The 25,763-nt window shown below is 43.1% G+C and overlaps 2 protein-coding genes across 2 annotated transcripts in view; both read right to left on the reverse strand.

Annotated features, from left to right (window-relative positions):
• ALG13 (ALG13 UDP-N-acetylglucosaminyltransferase subunit) overlaps positions 1–25,763 on the reverse strand; it is a 211,349-nt gene that overhangs the window by 96,683 nt on the left and 88,903 nt on the right. The window contains exons 10-15 of the mRNA XM_068247910.1: positions 25,117–25,167; positions 19,083–19,129; positions 18,258–18,330; positions 13,436–13,517; positions 5,815–5,992; positions 4,802–4,877 (exon numbers count right to left, since the gene is read on the reverse strand). Coding sequence (XP_068104011.1) covers positions 4,802–4,877; positions 5,815–5,992; positions 13,436–13,517; positions 18,258–18,330; positions 19,083–19,129; positions 25,117–25,167 — 507 coding nt within the window. The remainder of the gene's footprint in view (positions 1–4,801; positions 4,878–5,814; positions 5,993–13,435; positions 13,518–18,257; positions 18,331–19,082; positions 19,130–25,116; positions 25,168–25,763) is intronic.
• On the reverse strand, positions 21,543–24,954 carry LOC137529124 (lamina-associated polypeptide 2, isoforms alpha/zeta-like). The gene is made up of 2 exons (XM_068251111.1): positions 22,497–24,954; positions 21,543–22,142 (listed from the first exon to the last, which is right to left on the reverse strand). Exon 1 carries the CDS (start codon positions 24,304–24,306, stop codon positions 22,996–22,998), a length of 1,311 nt encoding a protein of 436 aa, XP_068107212.1. The 5' UTR covers positions 24,307–24,954; the 3' UTR covers positions 21,543–22,142; positions 22,497–22,995.

Raw genomic sequence — 25,763 nt, forward strand, 5'->3', positions numbered from 1 at the left:
TAGTTTATTGTGTCTCTTAGGCTACAGTATAGTCTGAGTCACCCGCCCCTCGGGTGCTCCCTTGCCTGCAGTACATTCTGAATCACCCGCTCCTCGGGAGATTCAGCCTCTTTCAGTATTGTTTCTCCAGCTTGCTGGAGCTTGTACTTTAGTGCACGCTCAGTGTACTGATAGTACCTCACCAGCCCCTCTGGTGAGGTCTCATTCACTATTTAAGTTACGGTTGCACCAAATCACTACACACTCAGCTCTTTGTCTGCTATACTAGTATTATTGGTGATTCTGCAGGTCACCCATAATCAGGTATAGCGTCTATTGGTGATTCTGCAGATCATATAATCAGACATCTGAGCTACGACACAAGACCGTTACACCAGGACTGTATGTCCTCTGTAACTTCACCTAACCCACAAGGATGTACATATATGTTGTAAGGAATTCAGTGTCTGTCAGGCAGCGGAATGCCGGGATCAGCCCCTGATTCTGGGTCTCAGCGTGCTGCTGATGTCAGTGGAACGCAGGAGGTTTCTAAAAGCACATTGGATAGGTGGAAGACACGCTCTCAGTACGCGCTCCGCAGATGCAAGCAGTGACACTGTGGTACTTACTGATGGAGTGTGTCAGCTGGTAACAGCTGACACGCTGGCTGTGCAATTGGTTGTTTTCGATTCTACTTTCTGTTGATTGTTTAGTCCTGTTATTTAATCTCGGTGATCGCCCCCAGTTATCGCCCATGATAGCATTAGCTTTGGCTTGTTGCTGGGTAACGCTCACCATTGTATTGATTCCTGTTGCCGACCCTTCCCTTGTACCTTGACTACGCTTAGCTTGCCGCCTGGACCGACTTTTGCCTGATTAACGGATCTGCCTTAACGCTGCCTGGACTGACTTTGGCTTAGAGTGTCCAGAGCTAACTTGTGAAATCTCCTTAGCTCTGGACACTCTTAACCCATTCAGGTTCCGTCGTTTTCACGTGAGAAATGTTCACCTCCCATTCATTAGCCTATAACTTTATCACTACTTATCACAATGAACTGATCTATATCTTGTTTTTTCCGCTACCAATTAGGCTTTCTTTGGGGGGTACATTTTGCTAAGAGCCACTTTACTGTAAATGCATTTTAACAGGAAGAATAAGAAAAAAATGGAAAAATTCATTATTTATTTCTCAGTTTCTTCAGTCATTAAGTTTTAAAATAATACATGCCTCCATAATTAAAACTCACGTATTGTATTTGCCCATATGTCCCGGTTATTACACCGTTAAAATTATGTCCCTATCACAATGTATGGCGACAATATTTTATTTGGAAATAAAGGTGCATTTTTTCCTTTTTGCATCTATCACTATTTACAAGTTTAAAATAAAAAAAATATAGAAATATTTCATCTTTACATTGATATTTAAAAAGTTTAGACCCTTAGATAAATATTTACATGTTTTTTTTTTTAATTGTAATGTTTTTTTTTTTTTTATAGTAAACATTTTATTTGGGTAGTTTTGGGAGGGTGGGAGGTAAACAATAGGTTTGTAATGTAAATGTGTGTTGATTTTCATTTTTTTTTATTTTCAGTTGTAGTATTACTTTTTGGCCACAAGATGGCGGCCATGAGTTTGTTTACATGACGTCACTAAGCGTAACACACGCTTAGAGTGACACATCGGGGAGGGAACAGCCAGAAAAGGTGCAGCTTCCGAGAGAAGCTGTCGCTTTTTCAGTGGGGGAGAGGAATCAGTGATCGGGCACCGTAGCCCGATTCACTGATTGCCTGGCTACCGAATCCGCGGCCGGGAGCGCACGCGCGCGATCGGCCGCGCGCATGGTTCCTGGACATAGTTTCTACATCCAGGAACCAAAATAGGTTAAGCTTCACTAACCCGGAACACCTGTCTAGTGTCTCTACAAACAACTTGATCTATTCATCTGGAAAGCCTCAACCTCTAAGACCTCAGATCAGAGCAGGGACAAGGTCCTCCAGCACCCAAGGCTGAGACACCAAAGTGCGCCCCTCCATCCCTTTCACCCCAGCCGTCACACACTGATTGCTATTAGACTAAGATGGCCACAGGGCCCACAACCTCCCCAACACCTTAATATCTAGTTATCTGGCTTGCAGTCACTGCTATGTGTATCCCCTTTTCTTATTTCTTTCTGCTTCATACACAATTAGGAATGACAATTGAATGAATTGTGCGCCCCTCCTACACTGCACCCTGAGGCTGGAGCCTCTCCAGCCTATGCCTCGGCCCGGCCCTGCCTCAGATGACTGACACACACACACACACACACACACACACACACACACACACAAATCTGACAGCATTTCACCAAAAACACATGTAATATGGCAGAGGTTCCTTGCAAGACAATTCTGGGCACAGTGGTAATATATGTATATGTAATGACAGTCATTGAAGGTGTGTCCAAACTTTTGGTCTGTGCTGTATATTTTTGGGGGATACACTAAAGCAGAGCTCAAACTTCCCCGGCAGACCTTTACCACCACTGTAAGGTCATGACATGTATATTTGGCCCCACCCATGACCACGCCCACGGTCTGTTGCATGACCGCACCCATTTTTCGGCGAGCGGCGCAGGGTTTTTTCCTGCCCCCTGCAAATTTCTCTCTGCCCCCTCATATGTGCCTGTCTAGAACCGGCCCTGATATCCAGTGCATGAAACTAAACTGCATGGTCCCACAGAAAATGTTTTGCACATATTACTTAAGGAAGGTCTGTAAATAGTGTGCCTAAAGAGCTACATTCCAGCTATGCATGCTGGGAGATATAATCCTTCAATGTGAGTACATCTCCCTTTGGGGAGAGGGTCATTTTGCAAAATAGGTGCATGGGTTCCTTTAAAGGCACTGAATGTTCATCAGTACTCAAAGCAAAACATTTACAAAGTGAAGGAGTACCTGTCAAACATTTGCTTCACCTTTCACTGCAGCTCTCTAAAATAAGCAAAATCTGAGAGGTAACCAACTGGCCAAGAGACAAGCATCAGATGACTCACAAAGTAACAGTGTATACTTTTCCTATTTAGGGTTCCACTTTTTGTGACGCCTTGTATAGCTAGGCTTCTCAGTGATAGATGATTGAGGAACAAATTGAATTTGTTACTTAATCTGATACATAGTACACTTACTGTAGCCTTACAAACTGTAAAAAAAAAACAACAAAAAAAACATGCATGTATCATTTTCGAAGTCCAGTTATAACGCATCTTAAGGTGAACCAGAGACAAAGCACCCTCATATTTTACCATATCAGTGGGAACATTAGAGAAAACACCTACCCTGCTCTCTGTTTCATTCTTCACTGCTCCGCCTGCTTTTAATCAGCCATGATAAAATCCCAGACTGAGCATTCAGTCTGGCTTTGCTCAGGAATCATTATAGCCGGGTTATTATAGCAGAGCCAGAAGAGGACATGCTTGGGCTTGAAAAGACATCAGAGAAGACAGACTGCGCTATAATTATTCCTGAGCAAAGCCAGACTGAATGCTCAGTCTGATTTTATCAGGGCTGATTAGAAGCAGGCTGAGCGGTAAAGAATGAAACAGAGAGCAGGGTAGGCATTTTCTCTAATGTTTTCACTGATATATATGGTAAAATAGGAGGGTGTTTCGTCTCTGGTTCACTTTAAGAACTTTATGTAAGTAAAAATGGGAAAAAAAAAAAAGTACACTATGTGCCTTGTTCAAACGTTTCCAAGCGGTGCTTTCTAACTTTTTATTTTGTTCACAAGAACAAAGTCGGAAGAAGCCCAAAAGCTTACTTTTGAATCTGGATCATACCATTTATGGGCAATCTTTAAATGTCTTTCCTCAACCTAGCGCTGTCTTTGTACAATACTACTGATCTAGCCTTATAAACTGATAATGAATATTTTCAAAATGTATCTAATATTGCATCAAGGATGACTTCAAAATATTTTAATGAGAAAAGTGCAAGATATGAACAAAACAGTGTAGAAATGACTAGCCTTTTAACCAGATTTCATAACAGAGTAAAAAAACAAAACTGAAAGTTATAGTATGTACATAATTGTATTGTTAGATGAGAGAGTGATATGGAGGGTGCCATATTTCCTTTTAATCAATAGCAGTTGCCTGGCAGCCCTGCTAATCTATTTGGCTGCAGTAGTGTCCAAATCACACCAGAAACAAGCATGCAGTTAATCTAGTCAGATCTGACAATATCAGAAACACCTGATCTGCTGCATGCTTGTTCATGGTCTATGGCTGAAAATATTAGAGGCAGAGGATCAGTAGGACAGCCAGGCAATTGGTATTGCTTAAAAGGAAATAAATATGGTGGCCTCCATATTACTCTCACCTTGGGTTCACTTTATAGAGACTAACAAATTGTTCAGCCTTAGTTCTTCTATCCTATAAGTTCCTATGCCTGTTCTAATGTGCTCTGGCTTACTGCAGCCTTTCCTAATTGCACGGTCTCTGTAATAAATCTTATCTCCTTTCCTCTGTCGTGTCTGTCGGGCTGAGGCTTGAATGTGTGGAATGTGCAGGGCTGCTTGTGATTGGATAGAAGCGATACACACCCTCTGCAGGCCCCCTGCACACTGTGAATGACTCACACACTATGCTTAGCTGAGCCTATTAGAAGCTGGTTAGTTTGTTTGTAAACACTGCCTAAAACTGTTAATTACAAGCCAGGATTGCAGCAGAGAGTGGCAGAAACAGCACAGAGGGGCACAGGAGAAAATAAGGAATAGCATGGTATGCTTTTTAGTGTAAGAATATTAGAGTACAGATTCTCTTTAAGTACACAGACATACCTTTGCTTCCTCTGAAGCGTTTTTCGATTTCTCCTCTGTAATATTTTCACCATCTTTCTTTTCCCATTCATCTGCCCTGCAACAAATTTTTATATACTTGAAAACGGAAGCGGGGAAAGAAAATTCCTTAGATATGGCACAAAACTACAGTACTTCTAGATATCAGAAACCCAATCCCAGAAACAATTTTTTGTTTGAGGCTATGAAAAGGTGAGAAATTAGGCAATTTCCTTTGTCTTTTCCTTCAGTGCAATTTGCCTTCTTAAAGTGAATCCGAGATTGAGCAATATATTGAGGCTGCCATTTTTTCTGTTTATCGTTGCGGAGTTGCATATTGCTGGATTTAATGATTTTAACCCTCAAGCTTCCATGTAAACAAAGCTCGTTTATCAATAAAAGTGCTGGTGCAGTCAACTTTTCTATCTTTTATGTTAGACAAGTATGTCTGGTTGCTTGGCATTGCACACTGTATATGGTTAATGATCATTTCTCTAATATATACATACACAGTTGTCCTCATGTACAAAAGGCACACTGAGCCATATGTTATTGTATTAAAGGGGAACTGAAGAGAGAGGTATATGGAGGCTGTCATGTTTATTTCCTTTTAGACAATACCAGTTGCCTGGCAGCCCTGCTGATCCTCTGCCTCTAATACTATTAGCCATAGCCCCTGAACAAGCATGCAGCAGATCAGGTGTTTCAGTGGTTCAGACTTATAAGTCTGATCTGACAAGACTAGCTGCATGCTTGTTTCTGGTTTTAATCAGATACTACTGCAGAGAAATAGACCAGCAGGGCTGCCAGGCAACTGGTATTGATTAAAAAAAAAATAAACATGACAGCCTCCATATACCTCTCTCTTCAGTTCCCCTTTAACTGTTGCAAGTGGTTTAATGTACATTAAACAATGTTTGTTTTGGCTGTTTTTTAAACAGTGAGCTGGATCTGTCTAAACCATGGCATAGCAATGGCCACTGTGAACATGGTCTTTCTAGTAGCATGAGAGATACCTTATGTCAGATGATGGTTTACTATGCTCTGCAGTGCTGTCATAATTGGCATCTTCACTGCCAGTTGATGCGCTGTTACGATTCTTTTTTGTGCCGCTTCGGAAAAGCTCAACAGCTGCAATCAGTTCTCGCTCATCCACCCCAAACACATCTTTGTACAGGAACTCATAGAGGACAGCTGCATTGTAGATACAAAGTAATTCTTTAAACATACACAAACTTTATAGTGATCATCTCCAAAGGCTGGATGCTGGGGACAAACCTGAAAACTGGTGAATGGAGACCTGGACCAACACACAATGCCACATTATATGTCCATTTTCTAATTTTTAGCAGGGGATTCTGAGATAAATATCTGTTCATGTCTGTGTCCACTAGAGCAGTGCTGTCCATCTTCATGGGCTGGGGGCGTGGCAAGCATTGGATTTTTTTGCTGAGGGGGCAGAACATCAATGTCTCGGCTTTTGAGGGTGGAGCCAAGTGCGAACAAGAGGGAGGCCTGCCAGAGGAGGACGATAGACAAAAAAAATTAGTTTGGGCAAACTAATCAGGCCCAGGCCACCAGTTGGACAGCACTGCACTAGAGATGGCCAATGACATGCAGATACATTTTGGTGTGGATGCAAATTGAATGCAGGTTGGAAATGGACCAATCAAAACTGACCGGAAGCTCATGTGACTGGCCTAATTCCAAGCTGCACAAAATTTACATTCTACTCATTTGCCTTAAGAGTTTAAGCGTTTAAGACTAGTTGCTTCTTAAATAACAATCTTATGTCCACTGGGGAGATTTTTCTTCATCTTATTTGCATTCTTGCATATGGTTCAGCCCCAAACTATATAACATTCAGAAAGGGACCTATAGAATCTAAAAGTTAAGGGTCCTTCTATACCATGTCCGTTGCGATGCAACTACAATATAATCACATCAAAATGTGATGCACTTCTATTCCAGTGCTGCTACCACACTGGTGAGCTTCTGGCATGAGGATTTACATTGGAATGATGTACAGCATGCTGTGCATTACTGGTTAATGCACGCAGTCATGGTTTCGGTGCAAGCACAAGTCTATGGACTGTATGCATCACATTGCATTGGCAAGGTGTGATGCAACTTTTCACCATAGCCATCCTATTTTCCAGGATGTAGAACACAACTGATATAGTGTGAAATTACCCCAAAATGTAAGGCAAAATCTGATTGCATGCTGCTGCCCCATAGCCCACCTCCTTAACTGGCACATTACCATGAACAGGGTAGGCTGGATTCAGAAAAATCTACTTTACTAGCCAAGGATGGTTTTACCACTAGAAGCACTCTGCTTACTTGCCAACAAAGTACCGTATATTCCGGCGTATAAGGCGACTGGGCGTATAAGACGACCCCCCCAACTTTTCCAGTTAAAGTATAGAGTTTGGGGTAAACTCGCCTTATAAGACTACCCCTCTTCCAACGCACACCAAATAAAAATAAAATCATATACTAGTGCAATGTATGAACATATACTGGTGCTGTACTGTAGGTGTTACCCAGTATAAAACAGTAAATAGGCGATTGACTGGTTGGCTTTGTCAACTCTCCCTCTCCCTAAGCAGACTGGTCAGCTCTCCCTGTCTCCCTGTTTTATCAGATCGGTATGGAAGAATAGATCGCGCTGTGCCCATAAAAACACACCTCTTTCACCTGTCTGGCTCACCCTTGTATCCTATTTATTGCCTTCTCTGCCTCTCAGATCTCGCATATGTGCACCTGCACCGCTTCACTACAGTACTCAGCAGCGAGATCTGAGAGTCGGTAACAGGATAGGGGCCATCACCTGGCACCAATGACACCCGGCGTATAAGATGACCCCTGACTTTTCAGAAGATTTTCAAAGGTTAAAAAGTAATCTTATATGCAGGAATATACAGTATATATATACACTTTTCAGTATTACTTATTCTATATGCCCCAGAATTTTTTGTATAAATAGTTTGGTAACTTTTTTGTGAAATTCACTGAAAATTGCGCAAGCCATATAAATTATATCCCATTCACATACAGTGGAGGAAATATTTGACCCCTCAGGCCTCGTTCATATATTCTGCGTTTGGTGTGCTTGGGAAACGCATCAGAAAACGCATGGACAAAACGCGTACATTTGTACGCGTTTGTATGCGGTTTTTAAATGCGTTTGTGTGCGTCTTTATTTAGTATGCGTTTTTGGACACCTGGACATTTCTCAATAAAGGTGTGTTAAAAAAAAATTGTTTTTTTCTTTTCTTGATGTCACTTCCTTTCTGTGTGGGTTTTGTAGGAAGTGTGAAGGTGATAGGAGTGTGAGAGATGTCGGTCGCCATCTTGAGAGAGAAAGGAAGAGGAAGTGAGTCACGTTGTCCATCCCCAAACGCATCGCCAAATACGCATAAAAAAACGCATGGTCATGCGGCCATCTGCGTTTCCATTGACTTTCATTGCTATGCGTTTGTTCGCGTTCCGCACACATATGCATGCATCTATGCGTTTCAAAAACGCGTACGTTGGAAACGCATAGATGTGAACGAGACGCATAGCAATGCATTGTTTTTGCCCTGCACTAAAAAAACGCACACATCCGCAGTGGGGAAAAACGTACAGCACCGCATTTGATGTGAACGAGGCCTCACTGATTTTGTAAGTTTGTCCAATGACAAAGAAATGAAGTCTCAGAACAGTATCATTTCAAAGGTAGGTTTATTTTAACAGTGGCAGATAGCACATCAAAAGGAAAATCAAAAAAATAACCTTAAATAAAAGATAGCAACTGATTTGCATTTCATTGAGTGAAATAAGTTTTTGAACCCTCTAACAATAAAAGACTTCATACTTAGTGGAAAAACCCTTGTTTGCAAGCACAGAGGTCAAACGTTTCTTGTAATTGATGACCAAGTTTGCACACATTTTAGGAGGAATGTTGGTCCACTCCTCTTTGCAGATCATCTCTAAATCCCTAAGGTTTCGAGGCTGTCTGTGCAACTGAGCTTGAGCTCCCTCCATAGGTTTTCTATTGGATTAAGGTCTGGAGACTGACTAGGCCACTCCATGACCTTAATGTGCTTCTTCTTGAGCCACTCCTTTGTTGCCTTTGCTGTATGTTTTGGGTCATTGTCGTGCTGGAACACCCATCCACGACCCATTTTCAGTTTCCTGGCAGAGGGAAGGAGGTTGTCGTTCAGGATTTCACGATACATGGCTCCGTCCATTTTCCCGTTAATGCGATTAAGTTGTCCTGTGCCCTTAGCAGAAAAACACCCCCAAAGCAAAATGTTTCCACCACCATGCTTGACGGTGGGTACGGTGTTTTGGGAGTCATAGGCAGCATTTTTCTTCCTCCAAACACAGCGAGTTGAGTTAATGCCAAAGAGCTCTATTTTGGTCTCATCAGACCACAGCACCTTCTCCCAGTCACTCACAGAATCATTCAGGTGTTCATTGGCAAACTTCAGACGGGCCTGCACATGTGCCTTCTTGAGCAGGGGGACCTTGCGAGTCCTGCAGGATTTTAATCCATTGCGGTGTAATGTGTTTCCAATGGTTTTCTTGGTGACTGTGGTCCCTGCTAATTTGAGGTCATTCACTAACTCCTCCCGTGTAGTTCTAGGATGCTTTTTCACCTTTCTCAGAACCATTGACACCCCACGAGGTGAGATCTTGCGTGGAGCCCCAGAGCGAGGTCGATTGATGGTCATTTTGTGCTCCTTCCATTTTCGAACAATCGCACCAACAGTTGTCACCTTCTCTCCCAGCTTCTTGCTAATGGTTTTGTAGCCCATTCCAGCCTTGTGCAGGTCTACAATTTTGTCTCTGACATCCTTGGACAGCTCTTTGGTCTTTCCCATGTTGGAGAGTTTGGAGTCTGCTTGATTGATTGATTCTGTGGACAGGTGTCTTTTATACAGGTGACTAGTTAAGACAGGTGTCCTTAATGAGGGTGACTAAATGAGTAGAAGAGTCTAACCACTCTGTGGGAGCCAGAACTCTTAATGGTTGGTAGGGGTTCAAAAACTTATTTCACTCAATGAAATGCAAATCAGTTGCTATCTTTTATTTAAGGTTATTTTTTCGATTTTCCTTTTGATGTGCTATCTGCCACTTAAAATAAACCTACCATTGAAATGAAACTGTTCTGAGACTTCATTTCTTTGTCATTGGACAAACTTACAAAATCAGTGAGGGGTCAAATAATTATTTCCTCCACTGTATAGACTGGAGCATTGGTAAACTTCCATTTAAGCAATACAACGATTGAGACAGTGGCTTTAAAGAGGAGCTGTTAGGTATAAGGTCTCAGAGAAAATAAACACATATATCAGTAGCTAAAGATTGGCTGTACTTACATTACATATGCATTTCACTGTCCACGTTTGGATTTCACAGAATTTGTATATAGTATATGCAGAGATAGATGCTCCTGACAGCTCATGGCAGGCTCCATGTTTTTCTGTCAAATGTGTCGTCATGTCCTGCCTGCTTCCTGATCACAGATAAGCTGGTACTAAATAACACAGTGTGCAGTGAATATTAATGAGCCATGTGGCTAGGAACAATAGCTGACTCCTGCAGTGTACTCTGCCCGAGATTTATCAGTGCTACGCGATTACAAGCTGCTGTAACGTCTCATTAGCAGCCGAGGGGAGAGCCCCAGAATGCTTTGCAGTATGGTATGCGGCTTGCGTCTTCTTAAGAATAACAGACTTGCTGATAAGCACACATCAAAGGTAACTGAGATTTTTATCTTCACTAATTGCTTTTGGGCTTCCTTCTAAACTGTTTAACACAGGAGAATAGAGGTTTAAATTAGCTTCTGCAGCCTGACAGTTACTCTTTAAGCTAGAGTAGGTTTTGGAACTCCCAAGCGTTACATTTCTGTACCGAAACTCTCACATGAACCCTCCTCCCATCTATCCCTAACACTATCCACTCCACACTCACCGCTATTTACTGCAAAGTTACACACTACTACTATTATGCTTTGCTTAAGCATTTTTATTTTTTTTTATTCTTTTTCTTCTTCTTCGGGCATCCCCATGGTCAAATGTTCAGCTGTAGCCAGTATTTCCATAGTCTCTTATTTATGGGAGCACCCAAATTGTCTGATACAAGTTCCAAGTAAGAAAATAATTATTTGTACACCAACTGCCACTAAAACCTCCAAACTACGCAAACAAAATGCTGGAGCAAAGGCAAAAGGACCCCCTGAAAGATCCTGCTATCAAGGGTACACAACTTAACTGGCTATACTCCGCACAAAAAGCTTGGGGGTGTGGTCTCACCTTGGTTATCTCAGCACCTGTGGCCTTGTTCACATCTGCTGCGCTGAGAAACGTGTGAAAGAGTGTTGTAAAAACGTATGCGCTTGTGCGCGCGTTTCTGTGCGTTGCGCTTCTTTAAAGCATGTTTTGCTTATTCTAGCAGTAGCAGTTGTCAAAGCTGTTTTTATATGTAAATGTATTTTTTTTCCAATTAGAGGTAAAAAAACCGCATGCGCTTCTATGCGTCAAATAAGCGCACCCATTCACTTGCATTGATGTGCGCTTTACAGCTCAACGCAGAGAAATGCAAGCAACACGACGTTTTTGTAACGCTGCTCAGTGCAGCGCATAGATGTGAACCAGCTACATTTAATTACATGGGAAAATCAATACCTTGCTGATCGCACAGGGCAAGAGCGCTGTAAAAAAAGCGCACAGAAACATCCCTGATGTGAACGAGGCCTTAAGAGGCACAGAGTTTGGAGTGACATTCAACTGGCACGGTTTTTTGAAAACAAAAACAAATGTATCTTTTTGTAAACTCCAGTGAAAAGAATGTAATAAAAAAGTGCTTAATTTTTACAATAATTATGTATAAATGATTTAGTCAGCGTTTGCCCATTGTTAAATCTTTTAAATCCCTGATTTACATTCTGACATTTATCACATGGTGACATTTTTACTGCTGGCAGGTGATGTAGCTGCCGCTTGCTGTTTTGGCAGGTGGAAACAGCTGTAAACAGCTATTTCCCACAATGCAACAAGGTTCACAGACAGGAAACTGCCAGGAGTACCATGGTCCTCAGAGTTTCTTGTGGGAGGGGTTCCACCACAAAATCAGCCATAAAGAGCCCCCTGATGATCAGTTTGTGAAAAGGAATAGATTTCTTATGTAAAAGAGGGTATTCAGCTACTGATTGGGATGAAATTCAATTCTTGGTCGGAGTTTCTCTTTAACCTCTTTTTTTGCTGAAATGGCCACTTCAGCTTTAAGGCCAAACTGCATGGCCGCACAACACAGCACACAAGTGACCCCCCCCCCCCCCCTTTTCTCCCCACCAACAGAGCTCTCTGTTGGTGGGGTCTGATCGCCCCCCCATGTTTATTTTTTTTTTATATAAATATTGTTCGTGGTTTTTATTTAAAAAAATCCCTGTTTGTTTAAATAAGTTGGCCTCCCTCCCCACAACCAGCCAATTACGGCGATCGGCTGTCATAGGCTTCTGCCTATGAGAGCCAATCGCTCTCTTGTCCCCCAGGGGGACAGCAGTGTGTCACGGCTGTCCCCAGTACAGCGCTGCAGCTGATCGCAGTGCTGTACATAGAAATAGACAGCGACCTCGCCGTCTAACAGTCTTCCGAGCGGCAATAGCCGCTCGGAGACTGAAGGCGGGGCGGAGCACGCGATCTCCTGCATTAGCTGGACCCAGGACTTTACGCCAATTGGCGTTAGGCGGTCCTGGGGCTGCCGCCGCAGCCACGCCCATTGGCATGACGCGGTCGGCAAAAGGTTAAGGACTGTACTGTTTACCAAGTATCCCCCTGTCATAAGCCTCATCTACACGGGTAGATGAGGCTCCGATGATCCTTATCAATCGAGCCGCTGATGCGGATCGATTGATAAGATCCGACAGGACGGATCTTGCTTCCGCCGATTCCCTGCTCGCTCCCCGCTAGGGGACAATGGCAGGGAATCGAGCAGAAGATAAGCGGCGCCGGCGGGGACGAGCGGGCACGAGCGGGGAATCGAATGCGGCGGCGAGCGGGGACGCGGCGGGTACGCGCAGGAGGCGATCCGGCGGCTAATCGAGCCGCCGGATCGCTACAACCTCTTATGGTGTAGACGGGGCTATAAACCATTGGTCAAGCAGGGATGTGGAGATTACTCCCTTGGAATGTACTTATGTCTTTTCCATAAGACACAAGCACTAGGATACTCCTATCCTCACTGCATCAATGTTCGAGGACAATTTCCAAAACTGCTCATTTTAATAAACTTTTCAGTGGGCAAAACAAATAACCGTCAGGTTTTAGTGTAATCACTGTTCAGACAGGTTAGAGAATCTGGTGTGATCATGATTACTTTTCACCAGTAAAGCCTCATTCACACCTAAAATCGAACATGCAAACGTTTTGTATTTTTATGGGCTTCCCTTCCCCCTCTTTCAGCACCCCACTGCGCGCTGCGTTTCTGGTAAAAGCACTTTGCTATGCGCTTTTCCAGAGCCAGCTTTTTGATAGGCAGCTGGATTACAACCACACTAGTAAATGCCCTCAGTGTGAGCAAATTATAAACAGGAGCAGTATCTTCCTTTGCAAATGTGCAACAGGATTTACACAATTTTCTTACCTTGACATATAGCAGCAGTAGTTTGAAAATGTTTTGTAAACACCGAGTCATAGTGACCATTACTGGAACAACACAACATGATCTGCAACAGAAAACAGGAAAAATATACGGAACAAAAAAATATAGAACAAAAAAAATATACAGAAGACAAAAAGGGAAAATAAAATGATGTAAAGTATACAGCATTAGAAAAGGCTTTATGCTAGTGAGGTTCATGTTTATAAGGAAACCTGCAGAACTCTGTGATAAGTGATCAGGTAACTGATTTGTAAGTCTCTGATTTGCTGATAAAGTTTACATACTAAAACAGGAAGTGGCCACAGCAAATCAGAGCCTTACAAAATTGTCAGCTGGTCAAATGCTTCTCTATGGGATCTCATACACATGATTGACAGGAGCAAAGGCGCACATTCAGTATAAAGGCTTTATTTCATTACTAGTAAAAAACAGGTGCTAGGTCACAGCCGCTAACCCCCGCAATGCACGCACATACGCGTCCCGCTTGCTCGTTCCCCACCACTGTCTGAAGTATATGCACACAGGGAGCCGCTTGTTTGGCAGTTGGAAAAAGCTGTTATTTCATACAACGCAATGAGAACCTCAACCACACAGCAAACTGTCAGATCTGGCCCTGTGTCCTAACTGCCCTGGCTGCGCACATGTTCAGTACAAAAAAGCCAGGGCCACAACCATTCAGTTGATGGCGCAGGGACACTTGCATTTTATTGTATAGGATTTAAAAAAAAAAAAAAACAGTTAAAAAGCAACAGTACTGTAGGACTGGAGAGAGGGGAACAGGCAATAGTGGGGGTCCAATGATGTGATGAAAACCTTGGATTTGCAAAGTAAGGGGCCATTTACAAAACAAGCATTTGCAAATACACTCTGCATCTTTAGAGCAGGATTATTTGGATGTTTTTCCTAGTTAGTACATCAGAGCGTCTCTCCCATATAGTGCACCCTAAAATTGTAAGCCTGGCACATGGCTCCTTATTGGGGGGGGGGGGGGGGGGGGGGGATGCATGGCCATCTTATCCATTTCTTTTGTCCTGCAATTAATCCTATTGAAGCAGCACCAGAGGGTTGTGGGATGTGGTGAAGCTATTATAAGAGGATGCAATACCGGTCTACTTTAGCTCTGAAGGATTCCTGGTCTAGGGAACCGAGCAGCATCTGTCACACAGATGACCAGTATATAGTCTCCTTGAGGAAGAGGGTGGGTGTGACAATGCCAAAATTCAACACCCATATGAGCAGCAGAAGTTTTGGCTCGGAGGTAGCCCAGCCTCATGTTAAAATATACCTTAACCTTTAACAAAGGCAAAATTTGAGTTTGCGCAGCACAGATGTAATGTGAAGTGTAAGCTGGTAATTTAGCAGCAATTTATCCACCCACCCTCAACCAGCTATTTTTTTGTTTGTTTTTATACTTTTTTTTTCCCCACTTGTGTATACCTTTGTCCATTATATTTTTGTATACCTTTCCGGTTTTGTAATCTACTTTCTAATCTACTGTTAAGGGGTTTGTAATAATAATAATAAAAAAAAAAATCCAATGAAGGTCCAACAAACATGCCATTTTGGTAGTGCAATACTCGCACATAATAAACAGCCATAGCACCTTACAGCATGGCTCTTTTGGAGGGAGGCAGTCAAAGCCACAGGACAAATAGGGAAGAATGGGGCTGGCCCTTGACATATGCGACCTTGTGCAGCAGCACAAAGAGGTAAAATGATCCAAATGGGGACATTATACTGGACTTTGCATCATAATCCCCAGGACTGTTTGCAGGATAATTATAACAGCCATAATTTCCCTAATACAGGTACAGATTTACAAACTGCCTATTAAGTAGCATTAAAAATTGTTTTTCTCATGAGCAGTTGAAGTATACTGACTACAGCTGGTGGGAGCACATTCCACTATCAGTCTCGAAAAGAAGCACAAGAATACATAGAAGTAATCATCAGAAGCTTAACCATTTAAGACTTTTGGATGTAGAAGCTACGTCCAAAAGTCTGCATGCGTTCCCACGGCCTTTCTTATTCCTGTTAAAATGCATTTACAGTAACGTAGCTCTTAGCAAAATGTACCACCCAAAGAAAGCCTAATTGGTGGTGGAAAAAACATATATCAGTTCATTGTGATAAGTAGTGATAAAGTTCTAGGCTAATGAATGGGAGGTGAACATTGCTCGGATGCAAAAAGTGAAAATGGCTGAAGTGGTTAAAGTTAGGCATCATAAGGGGCTACATGGTAAGAGGAGGGTTAGGATTAGTTATCAGAAAACTGATAACATTGGGAAGGTTAGTGTCAGACATTAATATGTTGGGAATACACAATGAGCTTTTTCAGCAGATTAACTGTCTGATCGTTTATTTTTGATCGATGAGAAATCGATCAGAAAACTATCTAAATCAGATTGGACATGTCGGAAATGATCTATCAAACCATCTGCCAAAAAAAAAAAAAAAAAAAAAAAATTATATATATATATATCGCATGGTGTATTCCCAGCATAAGAGGGACAGCCTCTGCTACTGGATTTGCTTCAAGCTAAAACCCAGATTAAAATTTTAAAAGCGAAAGCTTTACTCAATCTCCATTCAGCCCCATTAGATATTTAAAATGTGAATTACCTGTACTGCATTGCATGCTTTAATTTACCAGTAATATATAGCCCCCACACTCGAGTGATTTATTCTAAGAATTCCATATACAATCAGACAATAAAATTAACATAAAATTAGACATTTTTAAATTACTATCCAACATTGTGAAATTCGGAAACTAGGTTTTTATTAAAGAGAACCTGAGGTGGGTTTGAAGAATATTATCTGCATACAGAGGCTGGATCTGCCTATACAGCCCAGCCTCTGTTGCTATCCCAAACCCCCCTAAGGTCCCCCTGCACTCTGCAATCCCTCATAAATCACAGCCACGCTGCTGACAAACAGCTTGTCAGAGCTGGCTGTGTTTATCTCTATAGTGTCAGTCTGCTGCTCTCCCCGCCTCCTGCAGAACTCCAGTCCCCGCCTGCATCCCTTCCCTCCCTGCTGATTGGAGGGAAGGGACGGGGCAGGGACCGGAGCTATGCAGGAGGCGGGGGAGCAGCTGAGACTGACACAGATGTAAACAGCCTCACAGCACGGCTGTGATTTATGAGGGATTGCAGAGTGCAGGGGGACCTTAGTGGGGTTTGGGATAGCAACAGAGGCTGGGCTGTATAGGCAGATCCAGCCTCTGTATGCAGATAACATTCTTACCCCCCTGGCGTTCTATTAAGATCGCCAGGGCGGCTGCGGGAGGGTTTTTTTTTAATAAAAAAAAAAACTATTTCATGCAGCCAACTGAAAGTTGGCTGCATGAAAGCCCACTAGAGGGCGCTCCGGATGCGTTCTTCTGATCGCCTCTGGCGGCAAGTAACACAGAAGGCCGCAATGAGCGGCCTTCCGTGTTTCGCTTACCTCGTCGCCATGGCGACGAGCGGAGTGACATCATGGACGTCAGCCGACGTCCTGACGTCAGCCGCCTCCGATCCAGCCCTTAGCGCTGGCCGGAACTTTTTGTTCCGGCTACGCTGGGCTCAGGCGGCTGGGGGGACCCTCTTTCGCCGCTGCACGCGGCGGATCGCCGCGCTGCGGCGGCGATCAGGCAGCACACGCGGCTGGCAAAGTGCCGGCTGCGTGTGCTGCTTTTTATTTGATGAAAATCGGCCCAGCAGGGCCTGAGCGGCAGCCTCCGGCAGTGATGGACGAGCTGAGCTCGTCCATACCGCCCGGCTGGTTAAAACACACCTCGGGTTCTCTTTAACTTATTTTCCTGAAGTGTTTAGTTTCTACCTTTTCTCTGCTCTGTTTTCACCTTTCCAGATGGCTGTTTGGTAGTTATCTCCAGGCTAGAGCTGTCGGTATCAAATTTCCCATTTAAAAGTTAGCACATGCTCTAATCTTGAGATTTTGCATTTTTAACATGTAACTTGATAAAATGGGGATCAAGTATAGCATTAGCTTACATTTTACAATTCTGGGTTTCAGTTTTTAAATCAATCTAGAAGCAGATTCTGCTGTAAACCAGATCTGCTCAATGAAATGCAAATCACATATACTTCAAAATGGCATGTACATTGTAAGCAACTTGAAATTTGAAAAGTCAGAACTTCTTGTCAACTTGGATTAGATCACCGTCAAGCTGCATACAATGTACATGACATCCGAATACTAGTAGAATTCTCACTGACCCATCTCTGAATTTGACACTATGGTGCACTGAAAATAGGCACATTATCAGCATGGACAGAATGAAAAAAAAAATCAATATACTTCCTCTTAAGCTGGCCACTAACGGTCCAATTTCTAGCGAAAAATCGTTCGAGCGATCAGGAATTCTGATCGGATTGGTTGTATATAATCTCCATTGGTGGACACAATCGATTATGAACGAGTGAAAAAAATGTCGCCCGAATGAATTTTCATCGAACGAAAATTTGGATTTTCTTGGTGGTCGTGATAGATAGGAAGCAAAGATTGGTTAGTTGATGGTGTAGTGAACGATTTTTCGTCCAATCAGAATTTCTGATCGCTCGAACGATTTTTCGCTAGAAATTGGACCGTTAGTGGCCACCTTAACAATCTGCAAATCTCTAGAATAGAATAAGCTCACAATGTAGTGCAGATCGCAGTTTCATTTTGGTGCAAAACGTGTAGGTTTCATTTTAAGTATGTATTTAGAAGAACTTTCTTTAAAAACTCACAGAAGTATATCTCTGGGTACTGTTATAAATACCCAAGTCGAAAAAATTCAGTCACTGTTACCACTTACCTTTCCATCACAGCTGAGATCAGTTGCATAAGTAGGTGGTTTTCCAGGGCTTTTGTACAGTATAAAGTTTTGACTAGCACATGGAGAAGATAGGAATATTATGTTATAAATTACATTTACAAACATACACAGCATTGCATCTCAGAGTTTGAGAAGTTGTAAAATGCCTGTAAGAAAAAAATAATCTCCATTGTGGAAAGCATAGTTCTGAAAAGATTATCCATATGTTCCAAAGAAAAAATGTTCGCTTATATGTCAAAGATATTTTACTATCCTAAAATTGCCATCTTAGCACCGCTGAGGTTTTTTTAAACACACAATTATCAGCCAACCCTTCATTCGTTTCAGAGGACCGAAGTCAAGCATGTGTGCATAGCATACTAGGAAATGACAGTTGAGAAATGTAAATCTGTAGTATGGACATCTTTAGACCCGCATTACAGTTCTCACACCAGCAACTTTTTTTTTCTTTTGGGTGGGGGGGGGGGGGGGTACGAGAGGGAACATGTATAGCAGGTTATGAAAGATTACACAGTTATACTGAACTATGCAGCAACGCAATTCCATATATTTTGACCCAAGAAATCAATGTCCTTGCCATTTCTAGTCCTAACTGGCAGGAAAGGACGAAGTGCCTAGCACCAGGCAGGATAGGATGATGTGGCTGGCACCAAGCAATAAAAAAAAATTATATGAAAATGGTGTGTGCTACAGTAAGGAAACAATGGTGCAGGATGGAAAGGTGTACTTAATATTTTATAACAAAAGCGATTCATGTCTGAAAGACGCTATGCATATCAGTAAGAGAAAGATTGCTTTGCTTACTTGTAAATCAGTGAAAGGGCACTTATTTCAAGCTGACCAGCACTCTCCTAGAATGCAAGAGGTGAGAATGAAAGCACATACACAGAGTGCTAACTAAAGAATATACACTATATTATGGACTATTAGTACATTTATGCTAGTTAGAACAATGTACATGTGTTATATCTTATGGCCAAATTCTGAAGTGTAGCCAGTTCCCAAATTGGCCATTTCCCACATTGGACGGCCAAGGTCAGATATAAGAATATATTGTGCCTTGGTTGCCGATGACAACATAAGACTTTTTCCGCATGTGCAATTTGCAGGCCTATGCCCAACACTAACATTCAACTCTTGTGCATAACACTAATCTCCCCCTCTTCTCTGCCTAACTCTAAACTTTGCAAATTCTGTCATGTCCAAAAAGTGACACGACCCCAAGCAAATCGTGAAATGGCAGGAAAGTCATTATGCACATTGGCCGGATCAATGTTAGACTTTGGCCAATGAGGTTACAACCAAATTGTCAGCTCTGAGAAATCCCCAGCCAGTTCCCACTTTGGCCAACTTCTGGCTTTGGCCGTAACTTACACATTTGCTTTTCTGAAAGAACACACAAGAAAGTGGCATATCCAAATTGATGTTTATTTTAATGTCTGTGCAAAGAAAGCCAAGCTTACCTCGGGTAATGTCTTTTCCAGTAGTCCGAGTGACAGCACCCCTCCTATGAGACTTGTCTCCCTCCCAAACTTTGGACAGGAAGCTAGAAGATACAAATTTGCATAACAGGCAGGCAGGAGTAGTATATAAAGATGTTACTCACAAAAGGTATTCAGTTATAAAAAAAGACACGGACACCAAATGCTGCTGAAACGATTAATTTAATTATGCCCTTTATTAGGGTGGGCCGGAGGGGTGCTGTCACTCGGACTACTGGAAAAGACATTACCCGAGGTAAGCTTGGCTTTCCCAGAACGTCCTCCTGACAGCACCCCTCCTATGAGACGATAAACAAGAACATTATAAGTTAGGGAGGGACTACTGCCTGCAACACCTTTCTTCCGAATGCTAGATCAGTATTGGCTAATAAGTTTAGTCTATAATGTTTGACAAACGTATTTTGGCTGGACCAGGTGGCCGCTCTGCAAATCTGCTCTATCGAGGCGCCTGCCCTCTCTGCCCAAGATGTTGATACACTTCTTGTGGAGTGAGCTTTAATTGAGGTCGGTAAAGGCCTCCCTTGAGTCTGATAAGCCGCGGTGATAGTTTGTCTGATCCATCTTGCAATTGATGTCTTAGAGGCTTGCCTCCCCTTGAATTTCCCCGCAAACAGCACCAACAAGGCATCTGATCTTCTCCAAGATGCAGTCCTTTCAAGATAATGAAGGATACACCTTCTAACATCCAAACAATGAAGCTTCCTCTCCTTTTCATTAGTTGGTTTATCACAGAATGATGGCAGAAAGATCTCCTGAGATCGATGAAACTTTGAAGTCACTTTAGGAAGGAATGCAAAGTCTGGACGTAGAGTAATCCTATCCTCCGAGATGGTACAATAAGGTGGCTTAATGGATAAGGCCTGAAGTTCGCTGACTCTCCTGGCTGTGGTGATTGCCAGAAGAAAGGCCGTTTTCAACGTCAGAAATTTATCTGGAATCTGATCCAGAGGCTCAAAGGGATGTTCACAAAGACTCTGTAACACCACATTCAAGTCCCAAGGGGGCACCTTAGATATCACCACAGGCCTGAGACGTTTAATTCCCTGAAAAAAACGAAGAAAAAACTCCTCCTGAGCTAATCTTCTCTCTAAATATACACTCAAAGCTGCTGTCTGAACTTTAAGAGTGCTGGAACTTAACCCCATCTGAAATCCATCCTGAAGAAATTCCAGAGCTGAGGCGGAAAGTCTAGAATCCTTCTCTTTCCTTGTACACCATTCACAGTAAATTTTCCATGTCTTCTGATAAATCTGCCTCGTCACCTTCTTGCGGGATTGTATTAACGTTTCAGAAAGTTTATCCGAAAACCCCTTTGATTTCAGGATTCCCCACTCAATCTCCATGCTGAAAGGTGAAGACGCTTGAAGTCCGGGTGAAGAACTGGGCCCTGCGACAACAAATCTGTTCTGACTGGTAACATTATTGGTTGACACATCGCTAAATTCTGTAACAGAGCAAACCACGGTCTTTTCGGCCAGAAAGGTACTATGAGAATTACTTGTGCTCTGTCCTGCATAATCTTGTTCAGAACCCTTGATATCAGAGGTATTGGGGGGAATGCATACATCAGGTTCAACCGCCACTCTATCGAGAAAGCGTCTATTTCCCACGGATTGTCCTTTGGATACAGGGAGCAAAACTTTAGACACTTTGAATTTTGTCTCCTTGCGAATAAGTCTACTGCAGGGGTGCCCCATGCCTGGCTGATCTGAACAAATACTTCTGGATTCAGAGACCATTCGTCTTGTAATATTGCTGACCTGCTGAGATAGTCTGCCACAACATTGCAAGTCCCCTTCAAATGAACTGCTCTGACGGATGTTAAGTTGCTCTCTGCCCAATGCAGAATCCTTGCTGTCTGAGACCACAACCGACGACTTCTTGTTCCTCCCTGATGATTCAGGTAAGCCACTACACTGCTGTTGTCGGACCTGATCAGGACATGACACTGATTGATTTGATCCTTGAAGAATTGAAGGCTTCTCCATACTGCTTCCAGTTCTCTGCTGTTGGAGGATCTTATTGCCATAGCCCTGGACCACTGCCCTTGTGCTGGTAGAGAGTCCATGTGAGCGCCCCACCCCCACGTACTGGCATCCGTCGTTATGATTCTTTGTACTGGAAAAAACCACATGCGGCCTTCCGATAGGTGAGACAGTTCCTGCCACCAGTTTAACGACACTTTCACACCGTATGGGATCAGAATCTTCCTTTCTAGTGCTGAAATGTTCCTGTTCCAGCTCCTTAGTATCCACAACTGCAGGTTCCTGGCATGGAATTGACCCCATTGTACTGCAGGGAAGACTGAGCTTAACAGACCGAGAAGTGCCATGGCTTTTCTTATACTGATGGACCTTGATTTCTGAAAAGAAAGAACAGAATTAAGTACTGCCGAAACTTTTCTTTCTGGGAGAAATACTCTTTGCTGGCGGGAGGAAAAAATAAACCCCAGATATTCCATAGATTGGCTGGGTATTAGCGCCGATTTTGACCAGTTAATTAACCAGCCTAAAGACTCTAGACTATCAATGCATATCTTAACCTGATCACTTACAGACTGTAAAGAATTACCCCAAATCAATAAATCATCTAGGTAAGCAATGATGTTAATGGACCTACACCTCAAGACTGCCAAAACTTCTGCCATCACCTTTGTGAACAGCCAAGGTGATGAAGCTAGCCCAAAAGGTAACACATTAAATTGGAAATGTCTTACCTCTTCTTGTAGGTGAATTGCAAATCTTAGGAATTGCTGGGACTCTAGATGAACTGGTACATGCAGGTAGGCATCTTTGAGGTCCAGAGAAGCTAGAAAACAGTCTTTTTGCAACAGGGTTATTACAGACTTCACATTGTCCATTCGAAACTTCCTGTATTTTACGGCCCTGTTCAACCCCTTTAAATTTAGAATAAATCTGAAGGCTCCCTGAGGCTTTTTTATCAGAAAAACTGGTGAGTAGAACCCTTGGCCTCTCTGGCAGGATGGTACCTCTCGGATCACTCTTTTTTCCAGAAGGGAAGCAACCTCCTCCTGTAATGCCTTCCTTTGGTCTGGTGATTTTGGCTGTGGAGTTACCACATACTGCAGGGGTGGGGGATACTCGAATTCTATCTTGTAACCTTCCAACACTATTTTCAAGAGCCACTGACTTGTGAACCGCTGGCACCATGTTTCGTAGTAGTGGGAAAGCCTTCCCCCTACTGGAATACTGGCGTCATTGCTTATTGGGTTGGTTGGACCGGGGAAAAAGAGCCTTCCCTTTTTGGTTTCTATTTGGAATCCACTTCTTTTTAGGTGGGATCTTTGCCTCAGGTTCCTTGTTGCCGCTGCGAGCTGGGCCCCTGTACTGAAAAGCTCTCTTTTTGGTCGGAAAATTTTTCTTATAATCTGAGGTTCTCTCTAGCGTCTGGTCTAGCTTTGAACCAAATAACAGTTCACCTTCACAGGGCAAACCACACAACTTGGAGCGAGACGAATTGTCCCCCTGCCATGTTTTTACCCATATACCTCTCCTTGCCGAGTTGACAAGGGCAGTTGTTCTGGCCGTTAATTTAACCGTATCATCCGCTGCATCAGTTAAGTAATTAGTAGCGTTAAACAAATCTGGAAAGTCCTCTAAAATTTCTTCTCTGGGCACCCCCGAAGCTATCTTAGACTGAGTCTGCGTGAGCCAAGCTTTAAGGGATCGTCCCACTGCCGTGGATGCCACTGCTGGTTTAAATGTTAAAGATGCTGACTCCCAAGCTCTACGCAACAGATTGTCCATCTTTTTATCAATGGGGTCTTTTAAATTCCCAAAGTTCTCAAACTGCAAATCGGATTTTCTCGACACCCTTGAAAACGACGGGTCCAGTTTGGGAACCGGACCCCAGAATTTTTGATCTTCCGGACTGAAAGGATAACGACGAGAAAGAGACTTGGGCCAAAATGCCCTCCTTTCAGGGTCATCCCACTCCTTCCCAATCATTGACTTTAGAGAGGAATGGACTGGGATGAAACAATTCTGGGGTTCCGCCAAACTCACGTACATCTGATCCAAGGGGGTCAAAGATTTCCGCTCCACTGTTATCCCCATAGTATTTTGCATTGCCGACAACAAGTCTTTCATTAAGTTGGGTGCGAAAGCAAACTTCTGAGTAACCTCTGGGTTTTCCTCCTCCTCCCCAGAAATCTCCTCCAAAGATGAAATCTCTCCTTCCTCTCCAGATAAATCTGAATCCCCTGATTCATTATCCTTTCTTTTACGTTTAGCTGCAACTTGATGAGGTGAAGCCTCTAACTGACTGTGCCCCTCAATCACCGGGGCTGGTAAGGGAGCAGGCACAGTATCAGCAGCAGAAGTAGAAGGAACTGTAGATTCCGCCATTGCTGAATCCTTTATCTCTTTAATGGCCGAGGCCATCTCAGACCGCATCCATCCCATCAAGTCCTTAAATACCACTGGGGATTCCTCCTTTACCACTTTCTCTCTACAAGACTGGCACAGTTTCTTCGTAGAGGAAGAATAGAAGCGAGAGTTGCACATAACACAGCGTTTCTCAGTTCTACCAGAAGATTGTCCCCCTTGACCTTGCTGAGACACAGCCTTGTCTTTGTCTTTATCACCTTTTGGGGCTTTAGGCTAAAAAGAAATAAAGACAGACTGTCAGCCTTACAAGGTGGACCTATGATTACAAATCAACTCCCTCAAAGTCTGAAAAATTACAGCTCACCAGAGAGGGGATAGCGCCAGACTCCGCAGAAGTCAGAGGAGAAGGGCCTACAGCGTCCTCCATGATCACCGACAGCAATGGTGATCGTGGCTAACATTCACATATATATACCCCTGTTAATTACCTGCAGCTGAAGTCAATCTTAACACCGCCGCGGCCCCTGCCGCTATGCCGTCAGCTGACTCGTCATGCGGGACGCATGCGCATGACGTCACTTCCACCCGGAACTTCCGGTTTCGCGCTCCTGCCGCCATAAAGCTTCCGCATCTCTAGGAGAAGCCTCCTCCACGCTGTGCGCTGGACCAGCTGAGTCCCCTGCTCAGCCTTACTATGCCCGCGCTGCACGCTGCACTCGCCGCCTGACGTAGTAGCACCTGGAGACCTCTCAAAGCGTCCCGTCCGGGACAGGAAAAACAACTGAATACCTTTTGTGAGTAACATCTTTATATACTACTCCTGCCTGCCTGTTATGCAAATTTGTATCTTCTAGCTTCCTGTCCAAAGTTTGGGAGGGAGACAAGTCTCATAGGAGGGGTGCTGTCAGGAGGACGTTCTGGGAAAAATAATATTTCAAAGCAGCATATCAAACTGCCAGAAGTAGGCAACAAGAAATTCTAGTTTACCTTGGGATCTTCTAACCGCTCTAGGTACTTTTCAAAAGGACCTTCCACATACTAAGAGGAACAAAAGAATCACGCAATTAGGATTAATCACAAAGCATAAGTATTTCTCATGTAGAATCAAATTTTCATCAAATATTAGGAAATTAAAAAAAAAAAAATGTACTCCATGCAACTTTGGAAGAAGAACGTATGCTTCACAGCTACAGTACAGTATATCTACTCCCCTGCAGACTTCATCTAACTGCCCAGGGGAGTAAATATATGTACTCCCGCTGCTACCACTGCTGAAAGCGATCCCGCTTATTTGTGCGCTCGTTCATGTTGCCATCTGCCCGCCAGGAGATCAATGAATGGGAAAGCAATTCCTAATCATTGATCTAAGTCCCCGAAGTAATTATCGGTGCCTTTTATGAGAAGCTGCACGATCATTCTAATAAATAAGTTTCCCGTCTTCAGTACACTTCCTGTAAGCATACATATTTTGCTTACAGGATGTATAAAAAAAAAAAAAAAAATCTTGTGGCCAAAAAGTAAAACTACATCTAAAAGTATTTTTTTTAAATGCAAAGACCTGTTTTTACATTTTAAATTTAGCAAAGAAATGAACAGCGCTACTTAAAAAACAGATGAATGCTTACCTGCAAAAA

Source organism: Hyperolius riggenbachi, chromosome 8 (genome assembly GCF_040937935.1).
Source record: "Hyperolius riggenbachi isolate aHypRig1 chromosome 8, aHypRig1.pri, whole genome shotgun sequence".
Lineage (NCBI taxonomy): Eukaryota > Metazoa > Chordata > Amphibia > Anura > Hyperoliidae > Hyperolius > Hyperolius riggenbachi.

Bases quoted from the DNA above. Each gene is read 5' to 3' on its own strand.
- LOC137529124 (XM_068251111.1), bottom strand. From the start codon at position 24,306: ATGTGCAACTCTCGCTTCTATTCTTCCTCTACGAAGAAACTGTGCCAG.